This window comes from Gymnodraco acuticeps, unplaced genomic scaffold, assembly GCF_902827175.1.
Source record: "Gymnodraco acuticeps unplaced genomic scaffold, fGymAcu1.1, whole genome shotgun sequence".
Classification (NCBI taxonomy): Eukaryota; Metazoa; Chordata; class Actinopteri; order Perciformes; family Bathydraconidae; genus Gymnodraco; species Gymnodraco acuticeps.
The window spans coordinates 283,490-304,747 of NW_022989802.1; the positions used below are offsets into that span (position 1 = coordinate 283,490).

At 42.3% G+C, this 21,258-nt stretch overlaps 1 protein-coding gene across 1 annotated transcript in view; it reads right to left on the bottom strand.

The window, feature by feature from the left end:
• LOC117552802 (GRB2-related adapter protein-like) overlaps positions 1-19,231 on the bottom strand; it is a 55,342-nt gene extending 36,111 nt beyond the window's left edge. Inside the window, 3 exon segments of the mRNA XM_034226449.1 lie at positions 12,415-12,534; positions 13,523-13,620; positions 18,865-19,231. Coding sequence (XP_034082340.1) covers positions 12,415-12,534; positions 13,523-13,620; positions 18,865-18,942 — 296 coding nt within the window. The 5' untranslated portion in view covers positions 18,943-19,231.
• Positions 19,232-21,258: the final 2,027 nt, after the last annotated feature.

Below are 21,258 nucleotides of genomic sequence, written 5' to 3' on the forward strand. Positions count from 1 at the left end.
GTGTGTGCGCGAGCGAGAGAGAGAGCGCACCGGTACCGGAGATCGTTGTTGTTAGCTTCTGGTGCTAGCGAGCTACGCTAACGGATATAAGGAGTTTTTTCAACAACAAAGTGGAGGAGAGTCCTCTCCTGTCAGACTGAGAGACTCAGTGAGCTAAAGGACTCTCAGTGTTATCTCAGTGGGTCTCAAACGTTTTGGTCACCATTAATATAAATTAAAAACAATTATGAAATACTATATGACATTAAAAAATGTATAACGTTTAAAAGGGGAGTGATTTGTAAAATATCCATAAAGAAATAGTAAATCCGTTTACAGTTCTGTGTTGAGAGATGTATCCATACTGTAGATCTCTTCATTTTGCTCTCAAAGTGCACCAGATTGATGCTTTTAACTTCAATATTTAAAAATAAATCTTCCCGGGGGAGCTTGCCCCCGGACCCCCCTATGTGAGGTCCACACACCACCTATAAAAATAGCACTTTACCCCTGCTTACACCTATATGCCGTGAGCTGATTATCGAGCCTTCATTGTAACAGTCGCGGGTACACTGTGTGTGTGCGTGGGGAATGTTGCAGTAGAACATTCTTCTGTAGCGCCCGGTACATTAATGGGAAACCCTAAATGTTTGAGCACCCTCTATGAAACGTCAAGCTACCCCACAGTACCCCCAAAATAAATATTTGGCGCCGCCACTGAGCCTGACTGTTTGTGTTGGGGGGGCCCGACTTTTTTTTTTCTCCAAAGGGGGGGCCTGACAGAAAAAGTTTGAGAACCACTGCTCTACACTGACTCTCCATCAATCTAGTATCACTTCCCTGTCCTCTATCTGTCTCTCCTCCTGCTGCCAACTCCCCTTCTTTTCTAATCTGCTGTTCGGTTTCCAAACCTCTCCAGATGTCTGGAATACTTCACACAGTCACGCTGACACCTCCAGCTGTCAATTTAACTCAGTGTGTGTGTGTGTGTGTGTGTGTGTGTGTGTGTGTGTGTGTGTGTGTGTGTGTGTGTGTGTGTGTGTGTGTGTGTGTGTGTGTGTGTGTGTGTGTGTGTAGCTGATGGTCTTGTCAACGAGTTTTCTGAGTGTGCGTTCTGCAAATCACGATTACGTCAGTGTTAACATGCACTTGTCTCTTAGTGTGTGTGCGACCGCCTGCCGCCCGTTATCTCGTGTATCACAGTCTGAGTCGGCCAAGCGTGTCACTGAGTGAGAGGTTCAACTCTTCCTGCAGCATCAATACACATTCTTTATCACCTGTTTCCAAAGATTGGCCAGGAGAGGAGGAGGAAGTGTATGTGAGGTGCTGAGATGGAGCAAATGAGTGATAAAACATGTTAGGAAATTTCGCCGAAAATGTATCTCATTCATCATACATTTAAAAAAGAACAAACCCTGTCTAACGGTTTGGGGCGGTGGTGGCGAAGTCGATAGGGACTTGGATTGGCAACTGGCAATTGGTCACCAGTTCAAGTCCCGGCAAGACCAAGTGCTACCGAGGTGTCCCTGAGCAAGGCACCGTTCCCCACACTGCTCCCCGGGTGCCGTTCAAAATGGCAGCACACTGATCCTAACACTAGGATGGGTCAAATGCAGAGAAACCGTTTCCCCACGAGGGATTAATAAAAGTCCATCTTAATCTTAACCACATGTAGATAAAACTAATTATGGCAACTTCCTTAAAAAAATGTTTTTTTTGGCCAAGGGTTAGGCTAATTCGTCTTTGTGCTATGCACAGTTAATCTGCCAATGGTTTTAGCTTCGTATTTTGACTATAGACTACAAATATGAGAATATCAATCTGCTCATTTAACCCTCAGAAAAAAACATCCAAAAGTGTATTTTCTCAAATTTGACAAACTATTTTTTGCATTTCTCTGCAAAGTCTATCATGTTGTTACATTACATGTCACTTGTTAGACGCTTTTATCCAAAGCGACTTACATACATTCAGTACTGTGGACAATCCCCACAGGAGCAATTTGGGGTGAAGTGTCTTGCCCAGGGACACAACGACATGCTGACGGAGTGGGACTCGAACTTGCTACCCTGTGATTCGAAGTCCAGCACACTACCCACTGAGCCACAGCCTCCTGTTAACTGGCTTTTCCAATTGGTCATAGCTTTTCTTTAACATGTTATGTCTAGACTCAAACTTAAATCTGTTATATGACACTGTAATACTTGCCAAAATGGAAAACATAGGCAGAGCATAGAGTAAGGACAGAATCAAGTGTGAACATTTGAATAAAAATAGTTTTAGAAAAAGAAAGAAGACCCCCTCTGGAGGGCTTATTTAAGCTCGACTGTCAATATCAGAAAACACAGAAATAAAGTGAAGTGAAATCATGCATACTAAAACCCCCCTTCATCTGCCATAAACTCCTTCTTCTCTGGTCTTTGTTATCTGCAGTCCCTGCTCGCTCTTTCCCTCTGTCTCTCTTCATCTCTCTTTATATTCTCCCCCCTTCTTTCTATTTCTCTCTGTATTTATGTTTCTGTCTCTCCCAAGTCTCTCTCAATTGTCTTATGGTCACTGAACTGTGGCTTTCGATTGGTGCCACTGAGCTCTGGCATAAGCTGTGGAACAGTGCTTGAATTGGAATGAAAAAGGTGCCAGTACTCTAAAATCAGCAACTTTTTCAAGTCAATTTTATATATACAGCCCACAAACAAGAATTTGGCTACTATAATGCTGGTGGGTTTGTCTCTTTACTACTGTATATTTTAGAAAGGTTCACTGTACTTAACATTTTTTATGATAGGCAGCGGATATGGCTAAAGCTCAGTAAGGTCAATATTAACTGAAAATATAGCAATCAAAGTCTAGATCTTCTGCTGAAGACACATGAAGCAGAGACCTTTCAGGTGAGAGCCCCTCTGGTGGTGTTCAACATTAATGACAAGGAAACAAAGCTCTGGTCAGAAGCATTTTTTATAAAAAGCTTTAACAAAATTAAGTATTTCTGTACATTTTGAATGCAATCTAACTTTCCAACTCAGAAAACGAAAAACGAAAAAGTGCCAAAAGTCTTCTCACATGGCTGAGCTGCTTTGCAATATACTTCACCACTGAAGAATACAAATATGTATAAAGTAAACTATGATGCAATCTAACTTTCCAACTCAGAAAAATGATAAAGAGCATGAACAAAGAACATGTAAAAACAAATGCAAAATTTGCACAATCTAAAATGAGAAACTGTAACTGCAAGTAACAAAGTCTGAGCCATGGTAAAGAGTTACATTGAACACCAAGCTGATCAGATAACTCCCTGGTTGGTCTGAAGTCCTTCTATCTCCAGGATCTGTACAAATCGGCACATTATGCCAAAAGTCTTCTCACTGGGTGAGCTGCTTTGCAATATACTTCACATTGTTAGAAAAGGCTCCAGAAGGCCTTGGGGACATCAGTATCAGGGGCTGGAGCTGGACAGGCTCTTTCATCAGCACTTCTCCTTCCCTTTGCCAGCCAGGACCTCACATACTGTTCCGGATTGAACTGTCCTAGTGATGGTCCATTACATTTAATGAAAACCAGGCTGGACAGTCGGCTGACAGAGAGAGCATTCCTTTTTGCAGTAAGGATATCGTTCATGCAGCTGAATGCCCGCTCACACTCACTAGTGGAGACAGCGATGGTTCGGACTGCTTTCAGTAGAGGCTCCATGGCAGCAGGTGTACGGGATGCCCTGGTTTCCTTGTATTCGCGAAAGCCCTGAACAGTCTCTCTTCTGTCCACTTTCCGCACTTCGCACAAACGTAGCACCTCTACGTCCCCATACTGTACGTCTAACTCCTCTTCAGGCCAACTTCCAGGATGGATAACTTTCATGTCCTGGATTAGCTGATTGTCCCGGGCCTCCCGGCCATGTAATGGGATTTATCTTGTGCTGACATGAGAGGAGGTTGTGGAAGTCATTCTGTGTCTCAGATTCTCTACCATACTGCGGAAAAACTGACCTGCATGAATCTGTACAAGCCTGCCATTCTCACGCAGGGCAACACCCTTGAAGGACTTCTCAGCTAGAGCTGTATGAACTGTAGTCATGTGTGGGCCAGGCATGGTGACCATGGATTCAAAAACTCGTATTTCTCGAGTTAAGAGCCTATCTGCTGTAGGCAGTGTCATCTCTCTTTTTTGGAGTTGCCGAGAGAGGTCGCTGAGCTCTGTGAGCGCATCGTACATCAGTCCCAGATTGCTGACAAACGTTGCAGATGTGAGCACATCATCCAGGCCCTTGTACTTTGCTCTGTCTCTGGAATCCCTGCTCGTGTCGTTTGCAGCATTTGTGAAGTGATCATGAAGCACTCGGTAGTTTTCCCAGACTGCTCTGACGCTCCTTTCACTTGAAGCCACCCAGCGGATGGACAAAACACGCCCTATCACCAGGAGACGCTGTCCGGCTGCTTGCGCACACTGCGCTAACTGCCTCTGATTTTTGGGGGAGGCATGGAACAAGGAATAGAGTTTGTCAAAAAAGATCTGGAAATGATTGAGCCCTGAGACCTCCTTGACCACATCCCCAACTGCCAGCTCTAGACGATGATTGGAGCAGTGCCACACAAACAGGCTTGGGAATTTACTACACAACTGGGTAGCAACGCCTGTTCTCTTCCCTAGCATGACTGAAGCCCCATCACATGCAAAAGAAACGAAACACTGACCTAAAAAGTCCTCGTTAAAATCTCTTCCAAGACACTCCATTAACGCCTTTGTGATGTCATCAGCCGTTGTTCCATCCAACTCGATCAGCTCCCAAAAAAACGTTTCGGGCTCAGCATCAGCTAATGCTGAGCGTAGACACACAACAAGCACCGTTTTACCACTAATAGTGGTAGATTCATCGACCAAAACACAGAGTTTTCTTTGGTTTTCTGTAATGTCTTTTGCCATTTTTTTCTTCAGCTCATGAGCTATGTGGTCGATGATTTCGCCACAGGTTTTATTGGAGTGCAAAACCCTGCCCACGTTCAGCCCATTCAGTTTATGTACATTCAAATCAATTGGCATGTCTGTGAATGGCCGGCTATGTTTGCCAATTTTATATGCCGTTCGAAAAACTCTGATAGTGGTGTCTAATTCAGATTTATGCATAGACTGCACTTGATGTTGAATAGTTTCACGTGAAGCAGATGTAAGGATGTCAGCAGCTTTTACATGGGCTTGTGATTCTTTATGTTCTTTGATTTTTTTTCTCAGGCTAGCTTGTTGTTTGCCCTTGTCAACACCGAAATGAGACACTGCACACTCACCCCATTCAGTTGACAGTTTCAGTCCTTGTCCAGTGTGTATTCCCAAAGATTTGACATCTCTGCATATCCGACATCCTAGCTTCTTATCTTTAAGAAGGAGCCATGCATTGGTCTTGCAAAAATATTGCACCTGGTCCGTTGTCCAGGAGTCAGGTGCATCGCTTTGCCCGGTGTTGGTGGTGGCAGTTGCGCCAGCAGCAGCTAACGTTAGAGGCTCTGGAGGAGGCGGCGGAGCTAGTGCTAATGCTAATGCACTAGAACTTGGAGCAGGAGGATCAACCAAAGAAAGCTCCCCATCAGACACAATTTCCAACACAGGCACAGCATTCTCTGTATTTGAAGTTTCTTCCGGCGACAACCGCTGTCTTTTTGCACTTTTATTAATCCACGCTAACATTTTAGAAATGCTAATTTGTGACGTGACTTGCTTTCCTTCTCTCGGGGGCGTGCCTGCTCTGTTCTATCACTCTACATAGCCACCCACTGGGTGGGAGTTGCACTGCATAAACACAACACACGTGCATCTAGGTATGTAAATTGTAAAGCATTAAAACATGGTTTTACTAACAGTTTTCAGTATGTTGTTACTTCGGCATTATTATTATTATTTTGAAACGTGTATTACTATTAAATCACGGTCAAATAGGTTAATTTTGACATAGTCGTTTCCACCACAGTATTTACATGGAGAAGATAAGCCCCGCCCCCTCTCCAGCACGTTCTGTTTGAATGACAGGAGTAAACAGCTGACAGCCGCTGTGAAACTCCAGCGGTTAGAGCGATGAGAATGTCCGTTCGGCACCTCATGACGCATCTACTGAGTACCGGGCGGCTGTATATATATATATGGATGTATAATAAGAACGGCGGGAGAGTGTTGAGTACTGGCACGGTGCATGAGTACCGGAGTACCGCCAGCATGCCGGTACTGAGCAAGAAGTGCCGGTACTCCATGGGTCAGAACCAGAAGTGCCGGTACTGCGTACCGGTGAGTACCGGCCCAATTCCAGCACTGCGTGTGGAAGCCTAAAAAGAAGACCAGTGCATTATTCTCTTTGTTCAAAGTAGTGGCATTGATCAGAAAAAAATAATACAATAAAACAGAATTGACTGTTTAATACAATAGTTGGTTCAGCTTTATTTTTCTGGGATGTTTTTTAATCATCAAGCACCCTTCCCGGTAGTAAGATAAGAAGATCAATTTCAATTTCATCGCGGTTAGCTTAGCCTAGCACAAAGGCTGAAAGAGAGGGAAATTGCTAGCTTCTGTACAAAGGAAGCATGTTTATAATGGCGCGTTTGGTTAGGCCTTATTAGAACCGGCTCACTTTGATGCTGCGCTTCCATTACAGTTTAGGAACTGGGGTAGTTACTATAGTAACGCAGTGTAGGCGGAGCCGTGACGTCATCTTCAATGAGAGCCCCAGAAAAACAACACAGCCGTTAGCTCTTAGCACTCAGAGCTCACAGCTCCTCATATCTGTTCAGAAACTAGACAAAAGTTAAACAAGTACAAACCACAGACTGCCTGTGTCATGGCGAATACAGTCGCTGGTTTATTTATGTCTGTAGGCCGTTGTTGTGAGTGTGGACGGTCGGAGCATATATAACGTTAGTTTAGCCAAGCTACATTTAGAAAACACGCATTTTAAATGGGTTTTTCGCCTGCCGTCTGTCTGCAGACTTGTCAAAGCATTAATTCATGGTTTTTACTAACCGGTATCAGTATGTTGTTACTTCGGAATCATTTTGAAACGTATATTACAATTAAATCATGGTCAATTATGTTCATCTTGTTGTAGTTGTAGCCCCCTTGCCAGCGATTCTCTCTCTAGTTTAGCATACTCAGCCCGACTCAGCCTGGTTGTTCCTGTCCCTAGAACCACGATTTAGTCAGGCCAGAAAAAAGGTGAAAAAGTAGCCCCGGGCCAAAACTAGGCCAAGTGGAAACGCAACCAAAAACGGGCTCGGCACGCTTAAAGCGAGCTACCCGCTGCAGTGGAAACGCGCCATAAGTAGCTTTAGAAATGCTGGTCTGTACATTGTGTAACCATCAAACAGAGCTAGGCTAGCTGTTTCCCCTGTTTCCTGTCTTTGTGCTAAGCTAAACTAAACTAGATGTTGATAAGAGATCCAATATGTTTCCAAAATGTTATCTTTTCTTTCATTGACCTGAAGGTGCATAAAGCGACAAATTAACTTAAAGGATATGAAGCTAATTACTGCCAGCACCATATTTGTATTCACAAATAGTGTTGCACAACTTAAGTGACTCACTTATCCGCCATTGTTTTCAACATTTTGTCCAGATGTATTCATTTAGACTCATTCAACTGTTTTAAAGCACCCCTCTTTCTAAAGTACCATTAATGTGTTACTTAAAGCTTGAAGAAGCTATGTAGCTGTAAACTAAGCATAGCCTAAAGCAGGGGTCTCAAACTCAAGGCCTGGGGGCCAATTCCGGCCCGCGACTTCATTTTATGTGGCCCCACAAGAGCTTGCAAAGAATATAATACGTTTATTATACGGTTACATGCCACTTTACAGAAGCAGGTTGCCCATAAACTACATGTCCCACAATGCATCTCGTTTTGTGACATGCACACTGAAGAGACTTGCAATTATTTGCCCTGGACTTCTGCTTTCAGACGTAGTTAATGACTAAGTTATTATCCTATCCGATACTAATCCAATTCAGAGGCAATAATGTAATATAATACATTATTTTATATATATATTATATAGTTACAACCGGCCCTTTGAGTGCCACCTTTATGCAAATGTGCCCGCGATGAAATTGAGTTTGACGCCCCTGGCCTAAAGGGTCAGTTCCCTTTATGGTTCCCATTTGAAGAAGTGACCCTGACAAGAGACTAATGATGACTGATGTCAAGTCAGCTCTTTATTGTGAGCCATCAGGCATTGGCAGCATAAGTCAGTGATATCTGAGGGCCATGCCAAAAAGTGTGGCATCAATGCTGAATTTAAACAAATACAAGAGAAACAGCTCAGTCTGGTTTTAGTGGGCATTTGAGAGTATGCCACATTTAATAATGCTTTTAGTGGGCCAGGAGGATTTTTTACCGTGGCTGAAAACGTTGTATAAAAGTGGACATAAGGCCAAGAAACCACACAATGTTTCAAATACATCTAACTTGTTGACATACATTAGGTTCAGACAGACCAGATCACAATGAAGTGCTGTGTATATGTGTCTGCATGCGTGGGCAGAACACCATACTGTTCAGATAGCAAACTGTCGAAGAGAACTGAGCTGTGGCGAGACAACCTTGAGCTTTATCACACGACGAGACATCCTGCAACCAAAAATAATCAGCAACTGCTTTTACAGTTTGACTGAAAGACAATACAAGTTAAAGACATTTGGTAGCAATTCAGGGGCAAAAAAGGTAGTTAAAACCCCCCAAAAAACCTGAACTAAAATAATTAAAAGTGCTTTTCAGCTTCAGATATTGGGTTGTGATTATTCTCGAGTGAACCTGTGTGCGCCATCTGCTTTTTCCACGGTTACTGATTTCTTAGAATGTCTTTTGATGACTCACGGAGACAGAGCACAGTTTTTACATTTGCTTCGCTCGGCTGTGAGTTTAAAGTGTGGGTGGTCGGATATTGATAGTGATTGTGGTAGTGTGAACAAGGAAGTCAGATTTTCCATTTGAGAAAAAGTAAAAGCATGTCCCTTGTCAGTGTTGCGAAATACTGCAGCAACAAAACACAAGATTAGCACAAGCTGCTTTTGGACTTTTTTGATACCTCAGATCCTACCTCAGATCCTACCTCAGATCCTACCTCAGATCCAGGTGGGAATGTTTTTCCCCAACTGGATCTATATGACAGCATTGTGGTAGAGCCTAGCTAAGCTAAATGGATCCTTCATCTCTCTTTATAAACGTCTATGTTCACTTTGCTCCACTTTCCATAAATAAGCTACTAAATAACCCATTGGGACAGTTCCTCTGGCACAGTCTGAAGCTATTCCCCAACCACATATTCTTTCATAACCACCTTTCAGAAAGTTTTCTGGTAACTAACTGCTTAAACATATTATCCCTTTAGTCGGTCCGCGGCGATACATCTTTCTGTGAATCATTTGAAGTCGTAATCACTCTGAGGTTTAGTCCTTGTTATTTAAAAACCTGTGTGTGCGTTCTTCATTGTTGGATATTTTATAGATAAATTCAAGTATATTCTTGTACACTATATGTATTCCAAGAAATAGAAAATACCCAAGTTAAATGAAGACAGACTTAGCTGAATGTGTTGTGTTCATTAACCCTTGAAGAGCTTTCGGATAGTTCAAAGGAGCAACTTAAAAAATAGCAAGGTCACCATGGGTGAATGTTTTTGACAAATAATCTTGAATAATATAATTATTTATCACCACGATGATCCTTAAATAACACCAATCCTAACATCGGTGCACCTTCAACACCATGAAATACTTCCACAAGGACTACTAAGGTGATTTAAGGATGCATTAATGTCTATGAAAATGAATAACGGCGTCCTCCTTGACTTTAAAGTGACAATAAAACCGATTTACGACAACCAAATTATTTCGGAAATTGAATGATTACTCGGATAGTGCAGACTTAATGCAAGGCCATTTTCTTAAGGGCGAAATAATGCGTGTATCCGCCCCGTGATTCACACCAACAGTTAATGGTTCTTCCTTTGTAGTATTATACAAATTCGGCACGTAGTTTTTCTGTATTCCTTGGGACAGAAAAGACAAACCAACAAACTAACCAAAAACATAACCTCCTCTGCCTGATTTCTAACTTCACCAGCACTCTTGGCTCCATTCATGGCTTTGGAAGTGGATTTTCAAGGACTGACGTCAAAGCCTTGCCAAGCTGAGTCGGGCTGAAGTTTTCGCAGTTACTGCTGTCAGGATGTCTCCTCCGACAGGAGAGCTGTCAGCACACAAGGACCACACACACACACTAAACACCTGACCCCATTTTCAAGCTTCTACAACATCCAGCAACAACAGCCAGTAAGCATCAACAAACAAGTAGCTTCAAAATCCTCTCTTGGCAAACCTGTTTATGTTTGTTCTTCTCTGTTATTTTCCATTTTGATTCCCTTAATGCTGCAACCTGCTTTCCTTTCCTGCCCTAATGCTTCCAAAGGCCTGTCCTAAATCCAGTTGGAGAGAGATATCATGCCCAAAACAACCCACAAATCCACCTCTCGACCCCTGATCTCAGCCAGTTTGTCTGACAGCCCTGGCAGCACAGAGAAAAGCCAACCCTCTGGTTCCCAAACACCCAGACTCTCCACTTCCATTATCCTCATATCCCCCAGGAGCACAACACCAAACCTCAGCTGCACCCCTGTCTGCTATCACCCGGATAAGACAGCCGATCGGCCCCATCAGCAGCTCCAGATGCCGCGGCGTGCCAGACAGGATTAGCACACATCAGGCCAGAGGGGTTGTTGCAGATCCTCCTCCTCCCCACATCTTATCCTCCTCTGCCCGTTCCTCTGATCCCCTGGCACCAACACAAGTCTATGCACACTCGCAAACTTTAATATTGATCAAACAAGCGACAGCAATGATACATGAGCAGACACATTATGTCAAATGGTAAATGTACTGCATTTGTATTGTACTTTTCTCAGCTTTTCATCCCCTCAAAGCCTTTTTACATTCAAATCAACCATTCACACCAGTCACACAGAGACATAAGCCGCGTTCACACCGCAGTACTTTTCCCACTTTAGTTCCGATATAGTTCTGAAATGTTACGTTCACACCAAAAAGAGCCGGAACTCAAATTAGTTAATGAGAACCTTTTCACCCCCTTTTCCGTCCCTGCTATCAAACTGGATCAAACGCGGGCTTCTTGTTGTTGTTCAGGAGTTGATCCCGCCCCTTCCCCCGCCTCGACGTAAGCGTGACGTATGTGGTGCTTTTGCTCTAGCCGGACAATTTTTTGGTGCTTGAAACGAACCGAATTCCAGAGCTAAGAGTCTGCTCCGCTGCGGTGTGAAGAGGAAAACCCGGTGCTTTTCAAGCTCCAGCTCCGAACCGGCCCCGAAACACCGTTGGTGTGAATGAGGTACTAGAGAGCAGGGACTTTCGTGGGAGAAAAAGGTTCCTGTGTCTGATTGGCTGGGCGGATTGCAAACCACGCCCCGTAAAACTCCCAAAAAGTTTTGTGAAGCCGCCATTTTATTATCCTTGCATTAGCATTATTAGCATTAGCATTAGCTTAGCGCAGAAACGCAGAGAGACTAACTTATGGCAACACAAAATAAAACATGGGAGCGGTGGAGATGAGGAGGTGTCGGCGTTCTGGCGATTTACTCGGAAGGCTTCAGTAGTAGCTGCTGGGAGTCCCAGCAGCTTCTACTGAAGCCTTCCGAATAAATCGTCTCCAACTCCGGGGACTTCCGGCCGGGGACTTCGGGTGGCAGTATACGCCGTGAAGTGGTTTGCGGCCTGCCAGTAAACCCAAAGCAGAAGAAGTGACGTCAGCGGCTTCATTTGCCTAATCCACCCCCAGGGACTTATTCCGGTGTGAACGCGATCTGTACTTAGTTCATGAGAACTAAAGAGTTCTCATGAACTAAGTTCTCATGAACCTTTGTGGGAAAAGTACTGCGGTGTGAATGCGCCTATAGGCTGCCATACAAGGTTTGAATGTGTGTGACTGTTTGTCTTCTCAGGGAGAATAACATACACACAAGATTGAAGGCTTTATTGTCATGTGGACATTAGCTTCAGTGTGGATATGGCAATGAAAAACATAGATCACAGGCTCCTCCAACAGTGCAACATGAATATATATATATAGGACATAGAACAAAAACAGATACAATCTTGCATGTTGCGGACAAAGTTAAAAGCACACAACGAAATGTAAACAAACACTGAAATAAAACGAGAAAAAGGCAGAGTTGGAGAGGAGCCAAATACACGGCAGCCATCATCACCGGCGCCATGCTATTGGACATGCCATTGGGAGCAATTTGGGAGTCTTTCCCGGAGACACATCTTCATGTTGACAGCTTTTTCTCATGGATGAAAGGGATGCATGGAGAGAACACACAGGCCAACGTGGTGAATAGAGGGCCATCTATGATGAGCTCTCAAAATGTTAAAATGTCCAAATCCTTTATTTCCTACCTGACGGACATGGAGAACTCTCCAGGGGCGCTCTCACTCTCTCAGACCAGAAAAGCCCCGCACTCCCTGTGTTTCAGTCGACTTTCTGCCACACCGCGAGATATACGACCGGCAAACCAGCTGGAAGCGAGAAAGAAAGCAGGAAGCAGAGATGGAAAGGAAGAAAGAAGTCATTGATGTTTCTGTTTAATGCATGTGAACTGCGTTGTTCTGGGGGCAGTGCAGCTACAATACAATGTTTTCTCACATTAATAAACGATTTGATTTGGTATCTAAACTTTTGATGTTTGTATTTTCAATGGAAATGCTGAGACTTAAAAATAGCTCACAGCAATAGAGATGAATGCTGACAAAGGCAAAAAGACAGCTTTAGAGGGAAAAAGGTCAAATTAGCACATTTGTGAAGTTATTTTTAAACACACTGCCACACAGGAAGAAAATCCTAAAATGCTGGATTTCAGTTGTCAGCCGTGTAGCGGAAGTGATGGTGCCATTTTTCATTTTTCTTCTCACTCATTAGTCCTGCTTAGTAGAGCAGTTTGTTTGGATGCACTGTAAATGACGTTCTGCTTTCACGGGCCTGTGCTCTGCAGGCAGATTGATGGCTTAAATGAGGGGAAAGCACATTGAATATGGAGGATGCACTACGGTGCTCTCTTGGTGGAGGTCATGGGGTCAGAATTCTGGCTCAGTGAGGAAATGCGGAGGAGGACAAGCACTCTTAGACGGCACATCTCCTCACGCTATGCACAAAGTTAACTAAGCAGCTCCAACTGGAATGTGTTCATTAACAAGCCGCTGCAATGGCTGCGTTGCCAGTTTAGTGTTTGTCCCAGCACAAAGTTGAACCCAGCTGGTGTATGACCATCTGATGGAGATACAGTGTGTACCAGCAGCCTTACTGAAAACACACACGGCTGTATCATGTGTGATTACGTAAGGCACCGAGGTAGGCTGCCTTATGCCGGAGTGCAGATGTCCAAAGCAGAGCAGAAAAACGCTCAGAGCGGCAAACACTCACTGATGAGTTGTTTAGATAGACCAGTGTTAGACGTTCAAAATATAGTCATCTGCTTGAAGACGTGAGTGCAGGCATGTGTGTACTTACGCGTGTGGCCGCAGGTTGATGTAGTTTTTTGGCACAAAGCCTTTCCTATTGTGGAGCTCAGCTGTGTACCAGTTAGGATCATCCTCCATGTTGGTGATCTAGAAGCAAACACACACATATGAAATATTGCCCATAACGATGTTGATCCATTCTATTACTGTCGGGTGAAGGGTCGCTAACATTGCTTCCCCCCTCTGTGTACAGACAGTATATCAATCTCTTCGCCAGGCCTCTCCTTTTATTTCCGGTACAGCTGCTTCCATCCTTTTCGCTGTCTGTCAACTCACACCAATTCCGAAGAGCACAAGATTATTGGCAAGTTCAAAATGTCACATAAAGCTCTTCATGACTGCACGGGAGAAACAGCACACATGTCTGCAGCAACCTATGTAGAAGTGTCTACAGTTTTACCTTCTTATTTTCACTCCCAACTTGTCACTACGGCCCGTCCACACTACAGCTTCGACAGCTTCAAAAACGGTTTCCAACGCGTCTGCCCATTCACTTTGAATGGGGTGACGTCACTTTTCGCCGAACTGCATTGTGGGAAGCAGAGCGGAGCTTTCCTGGCGTTTCAGGCTGCAAAAGTTGAGCAATGTTCAACTTTTGAAGCTTCTGAAGCTTTCGGTGGAAGCGTCAGCCAATCAAATCATATGCCAGTACAAGCTCTAGCCAATCAAACCGCTGCTTGTGTGTCAGGGGCGGGAGATTCATGTGATTGGTTGTTGGTCGAGCTTCAGACACGCCCAGCTCCAAGCTTTTTTTGAAGCTGTAGTGGGTTACGGCCCGTCCACACAGGGGCGTTTGATCAGATCACTTTTAAACGCATGAGGTACCGAATAGAGTAATAGCATATATATTTTGTTCAACGCGTAGAGTAGTCCGATAGACCTCAACACATGGTTAACATAATGCTACGTACGTGACGTAAGATAAGTACTGAATGTCACGTAAATGCTTGTTTTCGAAAAAGGTCATGGTTTATCAGTTAAATTGCACACACAAATGAAGTATGTTGTGTTAGTTAAGTATGTGACGAACATGGTAAAAGTTAAGCAATCAGTTAGATAACTTTTATGAATGACACACGCAGAACATGAACAGAGGTCTCTTTCTGTGTTTCCAACCCAACCTTTTCCCTAAGCGAACTTTACCCATCTTTATCCTACGTCACTTAATGATCTTTCATAGTAAGTAAGGAAGCCCACAAGAGGCAGCCAAGCACGTGCAAAGGAGACGCTTCAGGGGTAAATGGAGTAGGAAACACTGGGATGGCCTTCAATTATAATACACTGTAATCTGAAACGCTCTGGTTTACCTGCTTTAGTGTTTACCTGTTTTTACCGATACAGAGATAAGGTTTTTTATACCACAGTTCTGCTATGTTTTATCAGTCAAACTCAAATAACCAAATCTATCAGCATTTAAACTGATAGTGCGCACAGCGTGGCATACTGTTAACAGCTGACATGTATCCTGCCTTTAATGGCACTGAGAAGATACAAAAACTCCTTTGGCAATGTTGCCTTCCTGCCAAAAAGTTGTCCTGTGCCCTCTCTGCCTTTAGGAACTTCATTTCATGCACCACCTACTTTAATGGTTGCACTGTGCAACTGTGCGAGCATTTCAAATGTGATGCCGGCTTTTGACTGATTTACTGCTCATTGCATCAATCATTGTTCAATCACAGAACTGAAGGATTGCCCTTGTATTCAGCTGCTCATTTCTAGCATATTCACATGGCAAATGTTGGCTTCAGGTAATTCATTACTTTGACTCGTCTCCTTTTCTCGACTCTCGTGACAATTCCTCTTTGTCCTTCTTGCTTTTTCCATTGATGGGAGAAAATTAGAGATACTTCAAGAGCTCTTCAATTTGCAATGAAATCAGCTTATCGTCTTCCTTATTTAAATCCAAAGCTAACCTTGCAGTGATTATTTCCTTCTTGAGAAAGGACCCGGCCTGAGTTAGTCTAATCCTCAGTTTAATCAATTATTTGTTTCTTTCTTTTCTCTCCATTTGCGTTTATGGGATGGGATTTTTATCATTGACCAACCCCAGTTATTCAGCTGATAGTAATTCAATACAGCCTCTTCATACAGCGTCTAATATTTTGGAGTTCCAGTTAAGCCAGCAGATGTTCGGGGCAACTACAGTCGAGAATGCAGTGAAAGATAAAAAAAGATGTCTACAAACTAATTGTATTTCTGCATTTATACGCAGACATACGTTTAGACCAGTGTTTCTCAAACGTTTTCATACCAAGGACACTTAACCAATAAAAAAACACTCGCGGACCACCTAACTCCACAAATACCCCAAAACACATCGTTTTTCTAGAACAGATGACAAATCGCCTGAAAATTGTACAAACAAGTGGCAATATGTGTGACGAAGGTGTTGCTCTGGGCTATATCATGCAATCGAAAGTGAAACTTAACCTCGCTACATTGCAGAGATATTCCCGCGAGAGTGCGGAAAACTTAAATTAACTTATTTATTTAAAATGTGAAATGTTACCAATATACTCACGGACCACTAGGGGGCGCTCATGGACCACCAGTGGTCCGCGGACCACACTTTGAGAAGCACTGGTTTAGTGAAATCAACAAAGAAGCTTAATTGCTGTCAAAAAGATATGTATTTAAGTGTTAAATAATGAACGCTAGACTGTAAATATTTTTAAAATAATTCCAAATGAGGCTATTTATTTTGTTGTTAAATTACAAACTAGCTTTTTGATTTTGCCAGTGAAAGAAGAGTCTGGCAAACAGCCCAATTCAAACCACAAAGTAAAGTATGTAACAGTTTCTCTTTTCACACTCCACTTTTGGCTCGCTTGTGTGGGACTTGGCCACATCTTCTTCCAGCTTTAAAAATGTTCAAAGCTGCAACTTTTTTTATTTGAATATGGAGCTATTTTTATCATTTATTTACAAGTCACTCAAATCAGCCTTATTAATCCATTTCTAGGTGGCAACTGCAACACATTTTGCACAACACTGTACGAGTCGTTGTAAGTTTGTAAAGCGCAGGCCATCTGGTGATGCAAGAGGGAATGGACAAATGTGAAGAAATTATTTAAAAGTACTGTTTGACCGTAGTCTGAACCACAACTGTTTGGCTGAGAAAAGACAGCAGTTTATCCTAGCAGAAGAAGACAAATTAAGGCGCTTAAGCTGAACAAATGTAGGTCCCCTTTTAGTCAAAGCAAATATGTTACTGTGGCCAGGATGTTGACCTAGCCATTAAGATAAGGATAGTATTGCGTCACAGTTGGCTGACCAAAGCCAAACAATAACACCATCATCCTTTACAGAATGGACAGGACTATCTAATACTGCTGGGAATAAAGAATCACATTTATTTATTTAAAAGCAGTGATAAAGATGCAGAATGCCACCTCGTTATGGCTGCATCCAAAATCAGCTCCAAATCAATGTGTTTTCTATAAAGGGAAGTGTGTCTGGGATGAATAATAAACCACCATACTGCAAACAAAATATGTAAATAGCACCTTTAGGCATTGTTATCCTGACACATTCAAATACATGTCATGGGTTATTTTGTTGTTGAGGTCTTTTCTTCCACTTGCCTCATCTGTTTCTTCCTTGAATAATTTCCAATGTTTGCCTTGCCTTTCACAAACTAGTAAAGCATACTTTCCATAACAATATCATAATAAGAGCAAGAACATAATTATGTAAAAGTCAGAGCTGCCACTAAAACTCTTTGCACACAGTTTATGGAGGTTAAATCCTGTGGAGAAATCTCGCTGTCTTCTTCCATTAATGTGTGTGTTTACTGTATGACCGTGGAACAGCTGGTGCCACGCTATAAGTCGAGGAGCTCTTGCTGAGGTTTACTGCTGATGTCTTAGAGGGACAATTTTCTACTACAGTAATTTCCAGCTGTGCAGGAACCATCCAAGCACTGCATTTGGCCTGGTATCCATCACAATAGAACATCAGCTGTAGAAAACGTTTGCTTTGCAACCAATAGCAAAAACTAGTTATAAATTAATATTTTCAAAATGTAAAATATGTAATCCCTTACTTTTGTTTTTATACACAAAGTTGTATTAAATAGTTGTCACCATTGTCATGTCTGTTGATTAAAGATTAAGTACAGCCAGCAGCGGCTTAGCTTAGCTTTAGCATAGTACTGGAAACACTAGAACCAAAACACAAATACTGACCACACTAAGTCTTTTTCCAATTACATTACTGATAAAACAAATGAGATACAATGTGTTTATATTAGGCTTAAAAACGTTTTGTAAGCTTTGGGTTAGTATTTCCTTATGCTAAACTAAGCCAGCTAGCTACACATTTAGCTACAAACATGACAGTGGTATCAAACTGTAGGCCCTAAAGTGTAGGGCATTCACAACTCTTTAAATACAAAGGCTTGATTGGTGGCCCTTCATAAACGATTGTGACCTAAATACTTTATCATCAGTTGGTGCAGGGCTGAAGTTATGAGTAATGGAGGAAGTCAGGTGACATATGCAAAACGACACAGGAAAACACTTGCTCTTTCATGTGTGAAACCAAAACTCACCATTGACTTATTTTGAAATGATGCATCTTATTTCTGTAAGATAGTTATGTCATGTCTTTTGAGTATTGTTCTTTATTTATCCATGTGATTTTAAGCTTTCTAACAAACATTCTTATTTGACCTAAACCATGATTTAAACCTCACTGCTAGTTTAGTTGCCTAGACCTCACCAAGTATATTGTTTTAGCATTTATGTCACAAGACGTAACGCTCCCAACACCTTGGAAGTGTTAACGCTCAGGTATCAGAACGGGTTAAAATCTTCTAATCAGCAAAATAGAGAAAATGGGGATTTCCCAAAAAACATTGTAACACTTATTTCAAGTCAGACTGTTGACTGTTTTTTTTTATACTGATACATCTTTAGTCATCAACAGAAGCACCTTGATACAGAGTCATTAGCTATAGACACTAAAGTTATAATAGTTGTAATTATCACAGCAGAAGCAAAGAGAAAAGAGAGAGGGGGGTTTAATCTGTTGGTCCACTACTGTGCTGATTTAATGTGTGCTCTATGTTTATAGATAGATAGATAAATAGATAGATAGATAGATAGATAGATAGATAGATAGATGGATAGATAGATAGATGGATAGATAGAGGGATAGATAGATAGATAGATCGATAGATAGATAGATAGATAGATAGATAGATAGATAGATAGATAGATAGATAGATAGATAGATAGATAGATAGATAGATAGATAGATAGATAGATAGATAGATAGAATGGATGATAAATGGTTTAGAATAAAAGTGGAAGAAAGTATTTCTCTTACCTTTAGCAAGTCTCCCTTGTTAAAACTGAGTTCATCACCCTCTGTGGCACGAAACGTGTAAAGTGCCACCGCTTCCATGCCGAAACCTCACACTCACACTCATACACACTCTCACACTCTCTCTGGGACCCCCACTAATGCCCCTGGCACATGGGGGCTTGAAAGAGGAGGAAATGTTAAAACAATAAAACAGATAAAGGGAAAAGATGCAAAGAAATAACAGACAAAGGAATGAAGAAGAGGAGAAAGACAGGAGAGGTCTGGACTGTCCACTTGAGCCAGAGAGCGCGCGGAGAGTCAGAGGATGAGAGAGAGTGAGCTCGGCGAGGGGAAAAACACGACTGGCTGCTGCTCAGCAACACACCACCATGAGTAACGCTCAGAGAGAGAGAGAGAGAGAGAGAGAGAGAGAGAGAGAGAGAGAGAGAGAGAGAGAGAGAGAGAGAGAGAGAGAGAGAGGCAGGGGCAGAGGAGTGGGAGGCACTTCCTGTGTATATATTTGTCTCACACAGTTGGTGTGGTTTCTGTGGACTCTATGCATGTGTGTTTCTTCAATCAGTTGTCTGTATGCGTGTGTGGGTTGACATCACACTTCTATCGTTGTGCTAACCAGTTTTAATTTTACACTTCTAAAAGTGAAAAGTCAGCTCCTGTTTGCCATTCGCTCACCTAACACCTTCAAAGATCTCCATGAAGGTCAGGACAAGGTTTTGTAGACACCTTGATGGAAACGTGAATTATTTATTCATGGCATAAATAAAACACCAGTGTAGTTCATATAGCACGCAGCTATATCAAAGATTTCCGTTTCAGTGTGTAGTTGTTCTGCCACAAGCCATAGAGCTTAATTTCCTCTTTGTTAAAGTTCCCCTATATAAAGTAATATGCTCATTTTCAGGTATCATAACATTTAGTGCTTCTACTGGGACATGTCTCCATGCTTTAATGTTCAAAAAGCTCTTTATTGTTCTCATACTGCCTGTGCTGCAGCACCTTTTTTCACCCTCTGTCTGAAACCAGAGCCCGGTCTGCTCTGATTGGTTAGCTCTAATGTGATTAATGAACCGCTCAGAGATGTCCCGCCCCTTAGCCTATCACATGTAATGTGTTGGAGCACTAGCCAATAGTAGTTTGAGTATTACGTAGAGATGTCACTATGTTAGGGAAGTAAACAAAGTAGCCTTTACAGACCATTTACATGCACAAATATACCTATATAACACGCTACAGGAAAGGGCAAACCCAACGCATAATATCATTAATAACACATGTTTCCATCCTCCTATCCATACCTAAATCATGTTGACAGAAAATATTGCCGGGGACCTATAATGCAAAATGCACTTTGTGATGTCTTTTAATACATATGTGTCCGCGGTGCGTCGGGGAACTCACGCAGCGTCAGAAAATAAAACCCTGGTTGCGTTCCGATAATCCAAAAATTAGCTCCTAAATTCTAACCCTATCTCCTATTCCTTGACCTCTGAGTGAAACGTCACGGGGTTAAGGGATACTGGATAGGATAATTCAAAAGGATTTAGGAGAAGAGACTGCGGTGCTTTAGAGAATCCGAATGCACTTTCACGATCCGACGTGTAATAAGAACGAGGGACTACTGTAAACTCATCTAGAGACTCTGCACCGTGCTCTGATGCTGCTGCTTTGCTTTATGAACGTGGACAACAGAGAAACAGATTCTTCAGGACCAAAGTTGGAATTGAAATAAAAAAGGAAAGTGAAACTTCTGCTCGTCACCCTCCACATTAATACAAATTATCCCAATACGTATGATTGTATGAACTATGAAAATATCTTAAAATCAATACAGATGTATTTATTATAAACGTTAGTCCTTAACATCTGTCACTGTGTATATCACCATTCAAACATCTTTTAAAAGTTGAACAAACCCCACACAGCTCAGTAAAGACTGTGAATGTTGACTTTATTTGATCATTTCAGTAAAAACTAACGTTCATATTTCTCTTTTTGATTATAATACTGATGAACGTTCAAAACAAAGCACTTTGGCAACTTAACACATACGTTTTAAAATGCGTAATAAGCACCGTAACTTTCATGATATAATTTCTCCGTCATAATCGATTGTGTCCGTGAACGGCCGACCGTTGAGTGACGGCAAATGCTGCGGCTGCAATGCATTGTGGGGCAGCATTTTCTCCTCTCCTTTCGGTTAGGGAGGTCCAGTGGTTCCTAAACTAAAGGAGGTTATAAAGGAAGTTTGAAACCTCCTTTCCTTTCATTTGGAGAATTGGAACGGCACTTATCATGGCTGCCAGTGACGTACTTCCGGGTCATTTCACTTGGTTAGGAAGGTTCCTAAGCTAAATGGACTATTGGAATGGGCCCCTTCTCTCTTTTCCTCCGTACCCA